Consider the following 20,130-nt stretch of genomic DNA (forward strand, 5'->3'; position numbering starts at 1 on the left):
ATTTTTATATTTTTAATTTTCAGAGATTGTTTTTAATCCAAATATAACATATTTATATGTTTTTGGAATCAGGAAATGATGTAGAATAAGATGAACGTAAATTTGGATCGTTTTATATAAAAATAAAATGTATTACAATTTTTAGATTTTTAATGACCATAGTCATAAATTAAGTTTTAAGCCACCAAGCTGAAATGCAATACCGAAGTCCGGCTTTCGTTTCTATCTTTAAGGGGCTTACTGTCCGTCAGGTCTAAATGCCTATGTTGGACATGAATTGGTTCATACGATTTGTTTGTTTGTTTGTTTGCTTAACGCCCAGCCAACAACGAAGGGCCATATCAGGGCGGTGGTGCTCTGACATATAACGAGCGTCACACACAAGACAGAAGTCGCAGCACAGGCTTCATGTCTCACCCAGTCACATTATTCTAACACCGGACCAACCAGTCCTAGCACTAACCCCATAATGCCAGACGCCAGGCGGAGCAGCCACTAGATTGCCAATTTTAAAGTCTTAGGTATGACCCGGCCGGGGTTCGAACCCACGACCTCCCGATCACGGGGCGGACGCCTTACCACCAGGCCAACCGTGCCGGTCGAAGATTGCTTTACACAAAATTCAATCAAAATGAGGGTGTGACAGTGCCGCCTCAACTTTTACAAAAGGCCGGATATGACGTCATCAAAGACATTTATCGAAAAAATGAAAACAAGTCTGGGGATATCATACCCAGGAAGTCTCATGTAAAATTTCATAAAGATCGGTCCAGTAGTTTACTCTGAATCGCTCTACACACACACACACACATACACACACACACACTCACACGCACACACACATACACACACACACACACACACACACACACACACACTCAGACAGACACACATACACCACGACCCTCGTCTCGATTCCCCCCTCTATGTTAAAACATGTAGTCAAAACTTGACTAAAATGTAAAAACAAGAAACTCCCATTCATACTTTCACTCGCTCACTAATCTGCTCACCGACCAAATTACAACTCTCTCACCTACTCACAGTAACGCAGAAAATTGCGAGTCTAAGTACATTTATTTTCCAATATTAACCGCACACAGACAGTGACAGATATACCAAAAGTGCAGCGCGTAAAGCTGCCAACTCTCACCAACAGACAGATTCCGGAAACAACCCTGTCGCATCGTGTTTGCTATGGAACCGTTAGGCCTACGTCCCTTCAAACCAGCGAGGCAAGCACATGTGGCCACTGACCAGTTTGTTTGTTTGCTTAACGCCCAGCCGACCACGAAGGGCCATATCAGGGCGGTGCTGCTTTGACATTTAACGTGCGCCACACACAAGACAGAAGTCGCAGCACAGGCTTCATGTCTCACCCAGTCACATTATTCTGACACCGGACCAACCAGTCCTAGCACTAACCCCATAATGCCAGACGCCAGGCGGAGCAGCCACTAGATTGCCAATTTTAAAGTCTTAGGTATGACCCGGCCGGGGTTCGAACCCGCGACTTCCCGATCACGGGGCGGACGCCTTACCACTAGGCCAACCGTGCCGGTTTCCACTGATCAGTAAAGACAAGGGAACATAGCGGCGCTGAATAGTGCGTTCCGATGTGTGTATTTTCGAAAAGGGTATCATATCTGCAGACACTGAAAAACATGCTCGTCGGAGCTTATTACTCACTGCGATGCCATGATTACTTATTTAGACTGAGAGATAGCTCCGTGTGCTTGCCTCACTGTTCAAAGGGGAACAACCCTTCCAATGCTAGTACAAAGCCGACTGAGATATTTCCGAACATCGACTAACTCACACTTCCCTTGAGGCGTCTCTTCACTTCACGTACTGAAAACACCCCGCACTACTTCAAGACACTTCTCTGTCGAACTATATATAGTCTTCGATCGAACATTCGTTACTTCCAAAAATCTATCTTACAACTCCACACAAAGCCATCCATCAAATCATTGACCTCCGTGGTCTGTCACACAGAGTTTATTGTAGTCTTGGCATGCACCATCCTTGGCATGTACCATCCTTCCTGTGTAAACGACCATGTAGACAATCACTGATATGTCCAGGCTTTTAATACGCCGAGGGAATCGTTCCACTTTGATGCATGCAGACAATCTACAGCCGTCATGAGATACTCGTGCATGGGTGGGACTGACAAATGTCACGAATCCTGAAGAATTTTACTGAGAGGAGGGGGGGGGGGGTCTTGGGTCCCCCAGACGCTGAAGGATTTGTATAATGAACAACCAAAAAACGTCACCACAGACATTACGAATCCGGATTTCCGGAATATACCGGAATAATCCCACCCATGGAGATACGACATCGATTGAACAAACCAAGAGGTCTTTTCTTGGCCCTCCGTAAATTTTCTGGAATTTGAGAAGACGTCACAAATACGAATAATGATGTCACTTCCTATGTATGTATTCCGAGAAATGACAAAGAATGTCGAGAATAAAGTGTGTCTCTCTTCGGCATTTGATCAGAGGGAAAACGCTGGTAAGGTCACCGCTAGGGTTTAAGCATAATTAATTAATTTGGTTGCTTGATCGACGAAAATGACGCGAGAACGGCTAACCAAGGGACATCACTAGGACAACGGGAGTTGCCTCCCCTGTCGCCGCTTAGGATAGTTCCTTCTTTGACGCGTGTAAACGAAATGCATTCCGAACATTCGTACAGTTCAATCCGTGACTCCAAAGGGATCAAAAATGACTTGTTATACTTACAAGTGCTGGTTCTGCAAATTTGGAGGCTTAAATGCTTCTGAATTCTGAGCTATGAATTGAACACACTAAAGTTCAAGATTACCAGCCTGTGCATGTATTGGTATCGTATATCATTAGTTGTAACAGTTGCTTTCTGCGCAGAGTGAGAATGTTTTACCAGATCAACCTCGTCACTGACACCTATGCCAACCCTAAAAATTAATTCAGCAACAAAACAAAATGAAACAAATTTTTTTTTAAATCCCACAACGCATCGAAAGCAACAAGTTGTTTTTTGATTAGTTAAAGCTAAGTAATGCTCTCAACCAACATTACAAATGCACATAATGTGATGTTATTCGTGACGATTTACACCAGCAATAAGGTATCTTTCTTCAACAATGTTCAATCTCATTACAATCGATCCAACCTTTATTACACTAAGGTCGATAGGAAATAACTATAAGGACCACATTTCGCATTTTGATACACGATCAATCCAACAAAACATCCTTACGCATTCGATCAAAGCATTGAACGTGTGAACACAACACCTTACATTCTTTCCATTTTGGTGCACCATTCTCGTTCGCTTACAAAACCAACCATTAACAAACAAAAAGACATCACAGCGCTTGTGTGAACTTCTCATCCCATCTAAGTAGGTATGTACAGCATTATGCAACCTAAACACGTTAACAGTTTTGCATCTTTTTCCTTTGCATAACAAATATTAGTCAAATCGTTCAACCGACATAGGTTGAACATCTTAATTCCTTCTTCAGCTTCACCTAGTCTGAAAATGTAAATGTACATTCACGTCCATAGAGCAAATATATTTCACACTCTCGGTTATTCAGTCTGACTTTTCAAACGTGATTCAAACGCAGTGCTGTACGATGTGTGGTATACATATAAACGTACAACAGAAACAGCAATCTTTTTGAACTTTCCATTATGGCAAAATAGAATCCTGCGCCCGGGCCCAACAACATATATGGGAATAAGCTGAATTGACCGAAAGTCAAGGCTTATGCGCCTGCAAGTGTAACCAAGTGTAAAAAGTGCAGTTTCAGTGCATCATAACTTTCAGCCCAGGTTCAACATTCAGAGAACAAAAATACGATTATCCTTTTGAGACTGTGTGCGTTTCCAAAGTTTCTCCTGTGATGCCCTTCGTGGCTTTTCTTGTGCGTTTGTTTTGAAACAGCTGACAGCAGACCTGATTCTATATATATACAACAGTGTACGATAAGGTAAGGCCAAACAAAAATATATGTGGGTTTAGGGTAACGTGACCAAAAAAGAGGTCACCTGTAGGTCGGTTTTTTTTTCTTTTCTTTTTTTTTCATTTTTTTTTCAAGATTTAGTCGAGTTTAAAGGAAGTTACTCGGTATTGTTCGAAAAGTGTGCAAAAAGGTTTTGTTTTTTTGAGAAATGAAAAAAAAGGTTAAGGGTCCGCGGGAAAAAAATAGGGTCGGTCGGGTTACCCTAAACCAACATAGATTTGTATTTGGCCCAACAAAACAAAGTGAAACGCTAAGTCTGCCGCCGTTTCAGCGTTTCCTAAAAGAACTTGTGAAGTTCGGCCTGCGCCAGTCAACAACACTTGTCAGCTTTATGAACCCAGTGACGTAGATAACTATGTAGTGCCATAGTGTGTACAGATGACTGCCAGTTACTTCAACAAACATTCCGATTACAAAAAGAAATGAGGTTGTGACATTTCACACGTCCGATGAATCTTCTTAATAGTTTCCATAGGGTATGGTCGACTTTGCTCATCCCCAATTTAGCTTTAAAATGGATGCATATAAGAGATGAAACAAACATGGCCTGTATTCTGTGTGGTAAGTCCGTGAAAACATCCAAAGAACTTCCAAGGCAGACCTCTGAAGTCACAGAGTCGTCGCCGCTTAATTGAGTAATATTCTAAAGTTTGTCATATAATAACACCACCGTCAGTAAAACATTTTAAGCGTTTTGCAAAAAAGTAGAGCCACTGAGGAGAAGCAACTAGCACGTTTCTCAGTTTCTTGCAGCCAACGCAGCACGTGCAGTACACGACAGAAATGTTGTGAATTAGGTCCGGTAGAGCTATCTATCAATAGAACAGCTAAAGTTTGTCTTGGAGTAAGTCACCTCGGTCATAATAACTTAACACTCAGACATTCAGCATGGGATCAGATTCACTTCATGTTATTGTTCAGCCCACAATACGACATCGTCGTCGTGGAATTTTGGTGTCACTCGCTTCAGACAGCTTTTCAGGAGAAGGACACTGATTATTTGTATTATTAAATAATAATGTTTATATTCGTTCCTGGTATGGGTATAAAGATAAAATAATGTTAAATCATGTTTTGTTAATCGTATTTAAGAGAATATGTTTTATGGAGAATGATTTACCTAGTCAAAAGCTCAAAAACATCAACATCGCTAAGAATCGAGGTAAGCCAAAATTCCACGAACGAAGCAAGATAACCATGATGGCAGTAACATCTACTTTCATCCTGGGGCTAACAAAAGAACTGTGGAAGACAGCGTCGCACTAAAACTGTTTACCAACAAGTGAACATTATGCCTTATTTGTATTTTTGGCTAAAACATGATATTTTACAAATACCGAGAGAGCCTGCTAAATTATGTGAGATCGCAATAGCGGTCGAGTTGAACAATGAACGAGATCTGCGTCAAATGTTAGATTTTGGTCGGAAAAAAACAATACAAATTACATATTAATATCGATCCATTTAAGTTAAAATTCTTTTTTTTTTCTGTATGTTTTCTTTGTGTTGTTACGATTGAACACGCGCTCTTTTGTACTTTTGGCAAGCCGCACAAGTGTTAGTATAAGTCGGACTCTGACGTCATGTGTGTCAAGGAATGGAAATCCCCCGTTCAATCAATACATCCGGTTCTAATATGTCACGGTGCAAGATGTTTGGTTCGTAACGGACCGTTAAAATAGAGCAGCTAGAAGCTTGAATCAGATTACCTCTGGAGCACCTCTGGCGAACGTTGCACGTCATTTTAACCGCTAATAGGCGTAAAATGTCAAACTCCAGTCTTTCGGTATGCGGATAAACAGCAGCACAGCAACGAAAAGCACGTAGTATCCTTGACATGTTTCTATCATTCAGGAAATGATCAGAAGAGTTTTGAAAGGCTGACACATTATCGATGAACCAAAAAATGTATCTGCTAAGAATTCTTCAGTTTCTCTTGAGGCCCAAGAAGAAGCCGATCAAAAGAATACTTCTTTTTTTGACAACACAGCAGAACTAGCGAAGAACAAAACACAAGTACCTTCACGTTTTGCTGTCATTTAGCAATGCATCTGAAGAGTTTTCCACGTCCGGTTTACCGTTAATGAGAATCAAAACTCGTTCCCCTGTACCTTCTTCTTGCTCACGCTGCCCGCAAAGCGACATCAGCAATGCGCAAAAAGATCTTGGACTCTGTGGAGTTTCAATTTGAGCTGGATGGTGTTGAACAACGGAGTCCTTTTGCTCTGGTTCCTCCGCGAGAAGAAGTGATTGATCCTCCTTGTCTATTGAAGCGGAAAGTGCTCGGGACGAACATTTCTGCAGATTTGTGTGATAAAACAGTTATAAAACAATATAGCAAATTAAAGAAAACAAATTGATAAGACAGAAGAACATAATGAAAATACAGCGAGGAACTCGCAAGAAAAATAAGAAGAGAATAAAACAACAAATCGCGTAAGGAGAAATTACTACATTTTGTCAAGCTGTGGAACTCACAGAATGAAACTGAACGCACTGCATTTTTTCACAATGACCGTAGTCCGCCGCTAGTGCAAAAGGCAGTGAAAGTGACGAGCCTGTACATGTTTAGCGCGGTAGCGGTTGCGCTGTGCTGCATAGCACGCTTTACTGTACCTCTCTTCGTTTTAACTTTCTGAGCGTGTTTTTAATCCAAACATATTAGGCCCCCCCCCAAAAAAAATAGTCTGTTTACGGTAACCCGACCGACCCTATTTTTTTCGCGCGACCCTAGACTTTTTTTTGGCATTTGGGAAAAAAAAATAAAAAAAATAACGTAAAAATATGGTTTTTTGGAGAAAAAAAAAATCCCGACCTACCGACCCTTTTTTTGGGCCTATGTTACCGTAAACAGACCTATTTTTTTTGGCCTTATATCTATATGTTTTTTGGAATCAGGAACCGACAAGGAATAAGATGAAATGGTTTTTAAAACGATTTCGGAAATTTAATTTTAATCATAATTTTTATATTTTTAATTTTCAGAGCTTGTTTTTAATCCGAATATAACATATTTATATGTTTTTAGAATCAGAACATGATGAAGAATAAAATAAAAGTACTTTTGGATCGTTTTTAAAAACATAATTTTAATTACAATTTTCAGATTTTTAATGACCAAAGTCATTAATTAATTTTTAAGCCTCCATGCTGAAATGCAATACCGAAGTCCGGCCTTCGTCGAAGATTGCTTTGCCAAAATTTCAATCAATTTGATTGAAAAACGAAGGTGTGACAGTGTCGCCTCAATTTTTACAAAAAAGCCGGATATGACGTCATAAAAGACATTTATCGAAAAAATGAAAAAAACCTCTGGGGATATCATACCCAGAAACTCTCATGTAACATTTCATAAAGATCGGAGTTTACTCTGAATCGCTCTATACACACACACACACGCAGAGACACACAGACACAGACACAGACACAGACACACACACACACACACACACACACACACACACACACACACACACACACACACACACATACACCACGACCCTCGTCTCGATTCCCCCCTCTATGTTAAAACATTTAGTCATAACTTGACTACATGTAAAAAGCAAAGTAAACAAAGCAAATGAAAAACAAGTCGCGTAAGGCGAAAATACAACATTTAGTCAAGTAGCTGTCGAACTCACAGAATGAAACTGAACGCAATGCAACGCAGCAAGACCGTATACTCGTAGCATCGTCAGTCCACCGCTCATGGCAAAGGCAGTGAAATTGACAAGAAGAGCGGGGTAGTAGTTGCGCTGAGAAGGATAGCACGCTTTTCTGTACCTCTCTTCGTTTTAACTTTCTGAGCGTGTTTTCAATCCAAACATATCATATCTATATGTTTTTGGAATCAGGAACCGACAAGGAATAAGATGAAAGTGTTTTTAAATTGATTTCGAAAATTTAATTTTGATCATAATTTTTATATTTTTAATTTTCAGAGCTTGTTTTTAATCCAAATATAACATATTTATATGTTTTTGGAATCAGAAAATAATGGAGAATACGATGAACGTAAATTTGGATCGTTTTATAAAAAAAATATTTTTTTTACAATTTTCAGATTTTTAATGACCAAAGTCATTAATTAATTTTTAAGCCACCAAGCTGAAATGCAATACCGAAGTCCAGGCTTCGTCGGAGATTACTTGACCAAAATTTCAACCAATTTGGTTGAAAAATGAGAGCGTGACAGTGCCGCCTCAACTTTCACGAAAAGCCGGATATGACGTCATCAAAGACATTTATCAAAAAAATGAAAAAAACGTCTGAGGATATCATACCCAGGAACTCTCATGTCAAATTTCATAAAGATCGGTCCAGTAGTTTAGTCTGAATCGCTCTACACACACACACAGACAGACAGACAGACAGACAGACACACACACATACACCACGACCCTCGTCTCGATTCCCCCCTCTATGTTAAAACATTTAGTCAAAACTTGACTAAATGTAAAAAGGTCACATTTGCTTTCATGTATACTGTTCCTTGTAACACTTAAAGTAAGCACCAGTGCCAATTAAACTAATTATGAACATACAAGTTATAAATTGTGCAAACGAAAAAAAACCAGTTTGTGTTTCTTTATCCAAGCAATGCAAGAGTTTACAAAGAAAAGGCAGTGTACATCGCAATTAGGTACTGACAGTAAAGTTATCAATTGTAAATGGCAAGTTAAAGACATTGCCCTTATCTGGCAGAAAAAAAAGAAACTTCATTACTTTGCTGTTGAATAAATTTCCCGCGCATACGATCATGTAAAACGCCACAAATCTGTCAGGCTTTCACTTGGACCAAGAGCATCCTTTCTTTCTTTAGTTGGTGTTTAACGTCGTTTTCAACCACGAAGGTTATATCGCGACGGGGAAAGGGGGGGGGGGGATGGGATAGAGCCACTTGTTAATTGTTTCTTGTTCACAAAAGCACTAATCAAAAAATTGCTCCAAGGGCTTGTAACGTAGTCCAATATATTACCTTACTGGGAGAATGCAAGTTTCCAGTACAAAGGACTTAACATTTCTTACATACTGAAGAGCATCCTTCCACTTGGACACATACCCACAATCTACGGCCTGGCTGCTTTCGATGCAAATCAAGTGGAATCTGTTGTTCACAAAATCAAGCTGATCTACATATGTGTCAGTTACGAAATTAATTCAACAACAACAAATTCACTCTGCACACAACGTATAGGCAGTTGAATTTTGGTATGTGTCCAAACTGAAGAGTGATCTTATCCCATGTAATTAGCCAGGGGAGATCCGTGACGGGTTACGTGATGGGTTAAATGATAATATATAATATGATGATACCAATAACCTAGTTGTGATAATTAATTTTGAGTCAAAAATAATATCAGCATTCGCCTACCGGCTCATGCTGGATATTTATTTTCTCGACATGTCTGTTATCATTTGCTATCAGTCAGCATATTAGAACTATACTCGATATGAACACAGGATGCATAGCGGGAGGTACTGTGCCTCAAGTACTGTACTGAACGAGACAATGAGCGCTTCTGGGGTGATAACGCGAGACAACTCCTGTGATCTTGCCGCGAGGTTCCGCCTGTCACCATTGTCTTTTTACCATATAAAATGCACGACTTACACACGAACTGTTACCAAAGCGACATGCTATTTGGGACCAATGCACGCTTTTTTCCTTTCTCGTGTGATCTTGCCGCGAGGTACCGCCTGTTACCAGCCGAAAGAAAGAAGGGGCATAGCCTCACCAGAACCGCCCATTAGAGTTGCTTTAGTTTCCGTTCAAAACGTCTTCGCAATACTGATTACAACACTCGTGAAATAAATACTTCTTGAACCTATACTTCTCATCCATAGATGGCATTGTTGTTTTCTCTCGCCGTCCTACCGTTATTGCCTGTGTTAGTGCCTATTGCTTTTGAAAGAGGTTTTTAACAATACATGTAATAAAAACAGGGAAGTTTAGTTAGGTAAACCGATACTTCTTCAAACATTGTTTTTCTTGATTCCGGAACGTTAACATACAGTCTTTCTCTGTTGGATTTCTGAGATGTATAAAACAACGTTGTATAGTCACTTGTACGGTCCAAATAAACAATCCGTGCAATGAGACCCTGTTCTGTCCAACTTACCTGAGTGCAACACCAAAAACTGACATTTTAAGCAGAACGATTTATCCCGACTTTTCTACTAGCGCCAAACGAAAACACTTTCACATCTCACTTCTAAAACTGGAATCTAGCCAGATATATATTTACAAACTTGGGAGAGTATTGATTTTTTTTAAACCACGGGTAGACACGGTGATTACGGATTTCTGTGATTTAATGCGTCTGATGTTTACTCGTACGGTTGACTTGGCCAAACACTTAAATGTTCTCCCTGTGCATGCAGAAACATAGGCCGACCTGTGTGCACGTGCACATTTGCTTTCATGACATGGGCCGAGAAAAATCAATGCTGTGTAGAGATATGGAGTTCTGTAATGTCCGTGTGTGTGTGTGTGTGTGTGTGTGTGTGTGTGTGTGTGTGTGTGTGTGTGTGTGTGTGTGTGTGTGTCTGCGTGCGTGCGTGCGTGCGTGCGTGCGTGTGTGTGTGTGTGTGTGTGTGTGTGTGTGTGTGTGTGTGTGTGTGTATATTTGTGTGTGTGTGTGTGTGTGTGTGCGTGTGTGTGTGTATGTTTGTGTGTGTGTGTGTGTGTGTGTGAATGTTGCCTTAGCTATCATTGTCAAAGCGTTTTCATTTGATAAATCTCGGCTGTTTCATTTGAGGTCGCTTCAGTTTACGGAACAAAATGTATATAGACAAATTCAGAGAAATTCGTCGTAGAAATAACAAGGGTTCACTACTTTAAACAAATGAGGGTACGAACTGGGTCGAGATCGTTGATCTTTAGACACAAAAACACATTCATTCTAAATAAAAATGAAGAAGAACGATAGACATACAACTGTTTTCATAGTGATACAAAAGCACCTTGACTTTGAGCCATTTTAAGAGCTGATGAAACAATTGAGCGTTGTGTCTTGGTAAAAACGCAGACATACGATATTCTTGTTAAATAGGTGTCTTAGGCTCATACATTGTACCCGATGAAGTCCAGTCTATTGTTTGCTATTCAGACAGTATACATCATTAACCGCGTTACTACAATGGCTGTGTCAGCCATGCTTTTTTCAACACCTCCTTGCGGTCGATGTCCTGCTCAACAAATGAATTAAGCTCTTTCGACTTCAAAAACACTACATTGTGCACGATGAAGTCCAGTCTAGTGTTTGCTATTCAGACAGTATACATCATTAACAGAGTTATCACAATGGCTTTGTCAGCCATGCTTTTACCAACACCTTTTTGAGATTGTTACCCTGCTTAACAAATGGAACTCTTTCAACTTCAGAAACACTGCAAACAATTGCTTATCCACGTGTTCAAACAAGCAATTGGTAAATCTTTGGAATAGGTCCATTATGGAACACAACAACGACAAGAACAGTTCTTTGGTCCACAACACATTTGTACATTTCCCGGCACAATAATCGTGCCTGTTTGTTCTTAACTAACCGAGACTAAAAGTGTTTGAGCATGCGTAACCAAAGGTTAAACGCTTAGCTAGTACTCACCTGTGTCTTCTCGGAATCACATTTTGTACATAAACCTCACTGAGTCTCTGCGCATCAATAAAGAAGCCTGTTATTTAAGTCTTGGCGAACACTCAACCCCGTAAAAAAACCGGATTTACACATGGCGAATCCTGCAGTTTCAGAGATCTATGTGAAAGACGATTACATCTTTGGGTCATCAAAACACAACGTTTGTACATTGAAAATGAAGCAGATCATGCATAGAGTGTTGTTAGTGTCCACCAAACTGTGAGCAGAAGAAGGAGGTGATATATAGTGTCCGGTCCTGGGTCAGGACGTGGTCAGCAGAGACACGGTGACAGCGACAGCGACGATGACCATTAACGTAACGATCACAGCCACCGCCATCACCAGTCGTTGTCGTCGTCGGGAGCCGTCGTCGAAAGTTAGACCCTGAAAAGCGGGAACATGTTGCCAGAGAGATAGAGAGCATGCATTTCATTCCTTAGGCATCGGCGATATCCAACCATGCTAAACATACATCATTCCATGCTAAACGACCTCTTGATTGTCATGTGTGCATACCTAAATTAGCATCCATTATTTTCTGAAATAACAAACTTGAGACATTCGTGTCAGGAAGACATACCAATTAGACAATTATCGAATCGTCTACAACTCTTAAATGTACTTATTTCCCCCTCTGCTTCTTTACCTCTGTAAACTTGTAGAGCTAGTTATTTTTCGATAAACACCCAGCAACCAAACAAATAACGACCCAGCAACAGCCTGAATCCTCGATAGCGCAATGGGTTGAGAAGCTGTTCTGCGTCGGTACTACTTTTGCGACTGAAAAGTTCCGAACGCTCTAATGTACGAAGTATACATCTCTGGAGCAAACAATACAAACATACCGCATTTAAATTAACAACTACAGGCTTGAACACATGAATCTCCATATAAAATCCATGAGTTTGGTTGTTTTCTGAATCTAGGTCTGCTGTGCACAAACGTTCATCACAAGCAAATTCCCAAGGCAAGTAACTCTCATACTTTGTCTAGCGACAAGAGTAGTTCCCCTTTCAAATTTCTTTTCACTCAGTTTCTTCGACAACAGACTGCAATCCGACGGTCAGTTTTCAACAATATTTCATTTAATAAACAGATAACACGCAACCAAATGCACACATCTCATCAATTTAAACAACATAAAGCGGTTTCATACACTATTTTCCCCAGAAAACTGAACTTCATACAGTTTTTAACGTTGGAACACGGGTGCAAAAGTTCGTCTGCTAGTCCCATTTGACGAAAGAACATTATCCTAAGCGATACCAAAACATATACAGAACACACACTATCTGCCTTTGCCGCCACAGCAGAATAACAGCATATCTGTGTACTTGATTTTTAGTCCAAAATAGGAAAACTGACAAGAAGACTGTTAACAGAATGGAATGATTTGCACGGAACTATACAACCGCGCATTAATCGATCGCCTGCGTAGGTTGACTGGTTGAGTGAATAGGATTCCATCAAACTTTCGCAAAAAAACTCCTCTTTTCTTTGAATAACTGAAGAAAGGAGGAATAAAGAGGTTACACACCTCGTCTCAGTGATTATAAAAAATAATGGTCTCAGTTCGCGGTCATGAAAAGGCTCGCTAAAGCTCGCATTTTTCATGATCCGCTAACTTCGACCATTATTTTTAATAATCACTGAGACTCGGCATGTAACCTCTACTTACTCGTCAGTCGTCAGTCGTCAGCCAGTCAGTATTACGTCAACAAGACAATGATGCAGTTAGACTGTCAGTAAGGCATGCCACGATTAAATACGATTCTCGATTAAATACGATTCTATCACGTGGTACATTTTGTCAGTCATTGGCATTTCTTTGATAGCCACTTTCATCCCATTCTGACATGCGATTGACTTTCACAGCGGTCTGGAATTGTTCCGTTGCTGTAAGTAAAATCACAGAGCAAACACACATGCTCATACACTCGGACCGTATGCACCAACTCGTGTTGTTGTGGACAAAACAAGCACCATGCCAATCGAGTCAACACATTTTTTGCGGAATTTGCATGTTCTTACCCGTGATTCCCTCCGACTTGATTGCTGGATGGAACTTTTACCTGCAAATAAAAATTAAGCTTTGCTTCAAATACAAAATAATTATTTGCTTTTCTTCTTCAATGCATCATGACATTATATAAAATCAAGAGTGCAAGCCGTTGACATAATGAATACTGATTTACACGAAGGGAGAGCAGAATAATTATGATGCGGTGATTTTTCAAACTTCAAGTTTACTAGAACAAACAAACCTCATCCACACATGTTTGGAGAAATAACCTTTATCTTATACACACTCGTGGTAAATTCATTTCTTATCTGACGTTAGGGTCAAGCTGCGAAATTGATTCATCCAACACTTCCTTCTCTGCACAGGAGGCAGTCACGATGTTGATTGCATGGTATGAGTCCAAGAGGAGGGATTGCCTTGGGGCAAATTAGCCATGTATAATGTCTTTATGAATACGAATTGTTGCACCACCCTCTGTCTCTCTCTCTCTCTCTCTCTCTCCGTCTCTTTCCGTCTCCCCCCCCCCCTCCTCTCTCTCTTTGTCTCTGTCTTTGTCTCTGTCTGTCTGTTTGTCTGTCTCTCTCCCTCTCTCTCTAAAAGGACAGGTTGGAAGATTAAGTCTACACTTTTTATCCTTTAGAAATAGAGTTCTGAGTTCTGAACTATCATTTCACTCTGTTTTTCTATGTTTCTATAAGCATCTGTCTCGATCCCCCCTCTCTCCTCTCTCTCGCTCTCCCTCCCTTTCGAGATAAAGCCTTCTAGGTTCTGGTATCTCTCTCTCTCTCTTTGTCTGTCTGTCAGTATGTCTCTCTCTCCCCCCCCTCTCTCTCCCCCCCCCCCCACCCCCCTTGCTCTCTGAGAAAACCAAACAGTTTTCACGGAAAGGACAGCGCCTTTAAGCCGTTGACCACGTACGCTGTTTTTCGGCATCCTGGTTCTCGTCAACCACGTCCCAAGGCTGCACGTCACACGCACTGTTGACCACGTACAGCAGCTGTTGCATAGACTTCATGTCCCTGGGGTACCAAGACGAAAACATACTATTAGTTACTTGGGTTGTTAGTTTTGCATGCCCCTTTGATCCTATTATTTTGGCAAAGATTTTAACTGTTTTACTTTCTCATTTTACGTAGTCCTCTCCGTGTTTCAAACGTTTTACATGTATAGGTCTGTTGCAGTATTTACTGTTGGTAAGAAAGACAATGTTTAAGAAAAAAGACAAATACAGCACAAAAATAAAAATAAAAAAATAGTCTGTTTACGGTATCCCGACCGACCCTATTTTTTCGCGCAAGCCTAGGCATTTGGGGGAGAAAAAATTAAAAAAAATAAAATGAAAAAAATAAAAAGTTAAAAAAATAAAAAGTCTTTGTTTTTTGGCAAAATAACTTAAAAATATGGTTTTTTTGAAAAAAATTATGTTAAAATAAAATTCCGACCTACCGACCCTACTTTTTTGTTGCCTATGTTACCGTAAACAGACTTTTTTTTTGCCTTAGGGAATCCAAGATGTGCCTGTTGCCGCGGACCAGATTCAAGGGAAACAAGGAAAACAAAAAGCAAAACAGCAACGAACCAACCATGTCACAGAGACCAAAAACACGAATCGTAGATGTAATTGCCCAAAACGTATTGGACAAAGCGTTCATAATTAAGTCTATAGTATAATAAATTTAGCTTGCAGTTATAAGTTAACGGAAAGGCAAACATACGAAAACAAAAGAAGATGAAAATCAAAATAACAGGTTAATACCAGAGTAACCAACGAATCAATGCACCTGTCATCAGTTACGCGGGAAGACGGCGAGCCAACGTGTATTACAAGTATGCGTGCGTGCCGGCCTGCGTGCGTTTCAGGTGTGCGGTAATGGGTTCGTGTTTGGGTTTGGTTTTCTACTGGCTCTAGTTGTTAACAAGTTGTCAACCGACCCATTAAGATGAATCGTGTCGTCCGGTGATTGACTTGTCTCTCCAATCGCTGACCCTGTCCCGTCCTTGACCACAGTAGAGGACGCTTTGTGGACAAAGCCCACCGGGTCGGTGATGCCGGTCTGAATAAGGAAGCACGTATCTGGAACCAGGAAACAATCAGATCAGTGTCACGTCTTACTATCCACATAGCCACGGATATTTTGTCTTAATGGATACGAATGAATCCTTGCCCCACTCCCCCCCCCCTCCACTTCTATCTCTTTTAATCTATATCTGTATGTCTGTATGTGTGTCTTTCTCTCTCTGTCTCTGCCTCTCTCTCTCTCTCTCTCTCTCTCTCTCTCTCTCTCTCTCTCTGCCTCTGTCTATCTCTGTCTCTCTCTCTCTCTATTTCTCTCTCTCTCCCCAGCTTATCACTGTATGTCTCTGATCTCTCTTGCACACACACACACACACACACACACACACACACACACACACACACACACACACATGCACACACTCACACACACACACACACAGAGACACACACACACACACACACACACAACAACAATTCACGTCTACAACAAATACCGGATATTACCCACCCATCCCCAAACCCCAAACCCCACCCCCCGCGCACACACTCATACACACACACTCACTCACACACACACACACACACACACACACACACACACACACACACACACACACACACACAGACACACACACACACAACAACAATTCACGTCTACAACAAATACCGGATATTACTGCTTAACGCTGGCAGGCAGTGCTTCTCTGGCAGCACTAAAGTTCGCCCCTGTCAAGGATCTACCCGTGGAATTTGCTTTTGTTTCTACAAATTCACACTTATCACGCACCTTTGGAAATTCACATTCTAGCCGTGCACAGAGTGCAGAAATCGACCGACAATATCCAGCATTACGTAGCATACACTAACGACGATATAACTCAAAACTTCCCCGCATTCCAGTTAACGACATGACATTTTGTCATTGCCCCGTGTGTGCCGAAGGTCATTGAAGCATTCATCATGTCGGATTTGTGGACGCCTTGTGTTTCAAAATAGCTCCATGTACGCGCGTTGCCTCAATCATTTCTCGGTGGTTTTAAGAATGAATAGCGAAGATCGATGAAAAAAAATGCAGAAGTCATTTGGATACAAATATATTTTTTGTGTGTAGCAGGAACGACTAGGGTGAAGCAAAAAGGGTTGTTTTCTTTATGGAAATTCACTGTGAGTGTTTTGTTTAAACCATGAAGGTTATTTACTGGAATGTGTAATCATAAACAACAAGGAAACTTCAGTAGAACTATATTATAGTATTTGGAGTGTACGGTCACAAAAATGAAAATGCGATGATAAATAGAAAATAACCTTAGATCAGTTACGCATTGTGTCTTCAATCTCAATATAACGAAAGTTAAAGACAAATACTCTATAACTGCTTGATCTTGTTCTTCTTTGGCGGTGAACTAAAAAATACAAATGCGACCTTCTGTAAAACATACAATAACTATATAACTTTTTGACAAACACTGGAATAAAGCGCGGAGAGCACAGTTAATTGTGGTTTGCGCTATATAAGCTCACCATAATAATAATAATAATAAAATAAATAATAAATAATAAATAATAATATCTCTATCCCTTAAACCATGTGCTTTAAATTTAGTGCTAATTACAAAAGTGTCAAGCAAATTTTTTAAAACTGATTTTTCTTTTGAGATTTTTTGCCTAGTTTCCACCTTCCAATCACATATTCTTTACAAAAACAGTTAACGTTACCATTGTTGATATGAAAGATAGAAAGGAGGGACTTGATCTTGTGCAAAAGGTAGACCAGGTACTCCAGACAGCCAGAGTAGATCCTGTACAGTCTCTCTGACTCTGTGGCATCGTCCTTCTTCAGGCTACTCTTGCTGTAACACACACACACACACACACACCACACACACGCACACACACACACAGACACACACACACACACACACGCACACACACACACACGCACACACACACACACACACACACACACACACACCACACACACGCACACACACACACAGACAGACACACACACACACGTGCATATTAATTTCGTAAAAGTCACCTGTGGCAATTGGTCAAATGTCGACACACAATTCGTGTTTTCTACAGGAAACAGCCAGGATGTTAAATGTTAGCATACATGTGTCAAAGTGGATTCATTCTCGTATCCTATGTAAAACCTGGAAGCCTGATGTACATGGGGGGTGGGGGGGGGGGGGGGGGCAGGGATCTTTGAAAGACAAAACCAGCATGTTCGCTCCCTTCCTGTCATTTTACTAACTGAAGATGGAGAGACACATTCGACCCGAGGGATCTTGCTAGTGAAGGTCACAAAATGGACAGTTGCACACCTAATTTCGTCATGTAATGGTCGTCGTCGCTGTTGTCATCGTCATCGTCATCCTCCTCATCTTCCTCCGCCTCCTCCTCCTCCTCATCCTCCTCCTCATCATCATCATCATCATCATCATCATCATCATCATCATCATCATCATCATCATCATCATCATCATCATCATCATCATCATCATCATCATCATCATCATCATCATCATCATCATCATCATTATCAGTAGCCTCCCAGTCTTCACCCCATTGCCCCGTACTTATAACATCGTCTCCTTTCACCAACTCTAGCTATAGTACCGGACCCCGTGGCGCAGTGGTTAGCGCATAATTATGTCTGCGGGTCGCGAGGCTACACTGGTTATATATATAGAGATAACACAATGTTCAATTTTCACCTCACATTGGAAATCCCGAGAGACTGTTTTTTGTTAAGTGGGGCACTTACGGGGGTCGAGGCTCGCATGACTTTAAAAATGACGCGTTTGACCATAATATAAGGAACATAAATTGCAGTCAAGGTCGGTTGGTTATGATTGTTTATTGTCTCTTCAGCATTTTAATGCTATTGGAGATCAAATTGCAGTCAAAGAGTGTACTAAAGTAGTTATCAAACCCTGAGTTTCTCGTTGAGATAATAAAGTGTTATGTGTCTATGTCTATGTCATTCTTTATGCTGTTACTATCTTCACCTTCTGTAGAGCGGGATGAGGGCAGTAGCATTTTGCTGGGCCAGGGTGCACGCCCTGTAGCGACTCAGCCTCAGTTCCTCTCGCAGCTTGTTGCTGTCCGAGTCTCCCCCGATACCGCCGGACAAGCCGTGGAGAAGGGCCAGTTCTTTGCTCAGCTGGAACACCAGCTGAAAGTATAAGTGCACATTTGTGTCAGTTTGCTGCATCTTAAAGATTAACCTTCATTGCAGTCACCGTCTTTCCCGACAGCACCCGACAGTCCGGTAAGAGGGGGGAATTCTTTGCTGTGTGGGAACACCAGCTGCAACCTAATTGTGAAAGTACTTGTTCACTTCACGAAATAAAGAGTTAGCCTACAAATAACATCACCATGTACTGTCTCTTGAGAGTTTATACAGCAAAATACTAATATGTTTAGGATACCACGAGTCTTCGCACAATCACCCTACAGCCAATTCTGCTGACCTTCAACCATCTCACTTCTCTATGGTCTTGTGGCAACACGACATGTTCTCCTCGCAGCCTTTTCACTCACAGAAACAGCTCCGACCTGTTTGTAATTGTGTACTCTTGCATTAATAATTCTCTGTACGCACTTCCCGTCCATTTAAACGTGTGTTTTCAGACACATTTTGGCATGAGCCCGTTGAAGCGTACTGTTCGTTGTAAATTGAAACCAACCGCAATTCTTCGTAAACCATTTTTGTCTTCTGTGAACAGCTGCAACTTAATTTGCTCTTTTCGACCAAATCCCCATTGTCCACCCACTCCTCCCACCTTTCTCACCACCCTCCTATCTCAAGGAAACTCCATCGCTTTCCGGAAAACCGACACCCACTGATTGATTAAGCCAAAAAAAAAAATAGGTCTGTTTACGGTAACCCGACCGACCCTAGTTTTTTCGCGCGACCCTAGACTTTTTTTTTGGCATTTGGGGAAAAAAAAAAAAAAACCAACTTGTTTTTTTTGGCAAAATAACGTAAAAATATGGTTTTTTGGAAAAAAAAAAAGAAAAAAAAAATTCCCGACCTACCGACCCTATTTTTTTGGCCTATGTTACCGTAAACAGACCTTTTTTTTTTGGCCTTACTGGGTCGCCTGATCTGATATGGTGATGGCGGCGTTGGCGTGCGCGTGTGTGTGTGTGAGTGTGTGTGTGAGTGTGTGTGTACGTGTGTGTATGTGTGTGTGTGTGTGTGTGTGTGTGTGTGTGTGTGTGTGTGTGTGTGTTTTATGTGCGTGCGAACGCTTATGTGAGTTCGATCCTCTAAATGTCTTTTTGTAAAGTTGAAAGGTAGCTTTGAGTACGGCTACAAGCTGCTCAAACACCTCCGCACCGCAAAACACCATGTACTGGTTTGGTGCGTGGTACATCCCCTCCTAATTGAGTAGGCCTTGACAAACCGGTAGTT

The 20,130-nt window shown here is 41.0% G+C and overlaps 1 protein-coding gene across 2 annotated transcripts in view; it reads right to left on the reverse strand.

Annotated features, from left to right (window-relative positions):
• Positions 1 to 1,058: 1,058 nt before the first annotated feature.
• Positions 1,059 to 20,130, reverse strand: part of LOC138978060 (regulator of G-protein signaling 9-binding protein-like) — a 21,862-nt gene continuing 2,790 nt past the window's right edge. The window contains exons 2-7 of one of the 2 annotated variants that reach the window (XM_070350691.1): positions 18,719 to 18,885; positions 17,418 to 17,551; positions 15,617 to 15,758; positions 14,603 to 14,703; positions 13,693 to 13,733; positions 1,059 to 6,319 (exon numbers count right to left, since the gene is read on the reverse strand). In XM_070350691.1, the coding sequence (XP_070206792.1) occupies positions 6,044 to 6,319; positions 13,693 to 13,733; positions 14,603 to 14,703; positions 15,617 to 15,758; positions 17,418 to 17,551; positions 18,719 to 18,885 (861 nt within the window). In that variant the 3' untranslated portion in view covers positions 1,059 to 6,043. Of the gene's footprint in view, positions 6,320 to 10,692; positions 12,046 to 13,692; positions 13,734 to 14,602; positions 14,704 to 15,616; positions 15,759 to 17,417; positions 17,552 to 18,718; positions 18,886 to 20,130 lie in introns of those variants that run through there. The other variant, XM_070350700.1, reaches the window with a different exon arrangement.

The sequence above is a fragment of the Littorina saxatilis genome, linkage group LG1 (genome assembly GCF_037325665.1).
Source record: "Littorina saxatilis isolate snail1 linkage group LG1, US_GU_Lsax_2.0, whole genome shotgun sequence".
Taxonomy (NCBI): Eukaryota; Metazoa; Mollusca; class Gastropoda; order Littorinimorpha; family Littorinidae; genus Littorina; species Littorina saxatilis.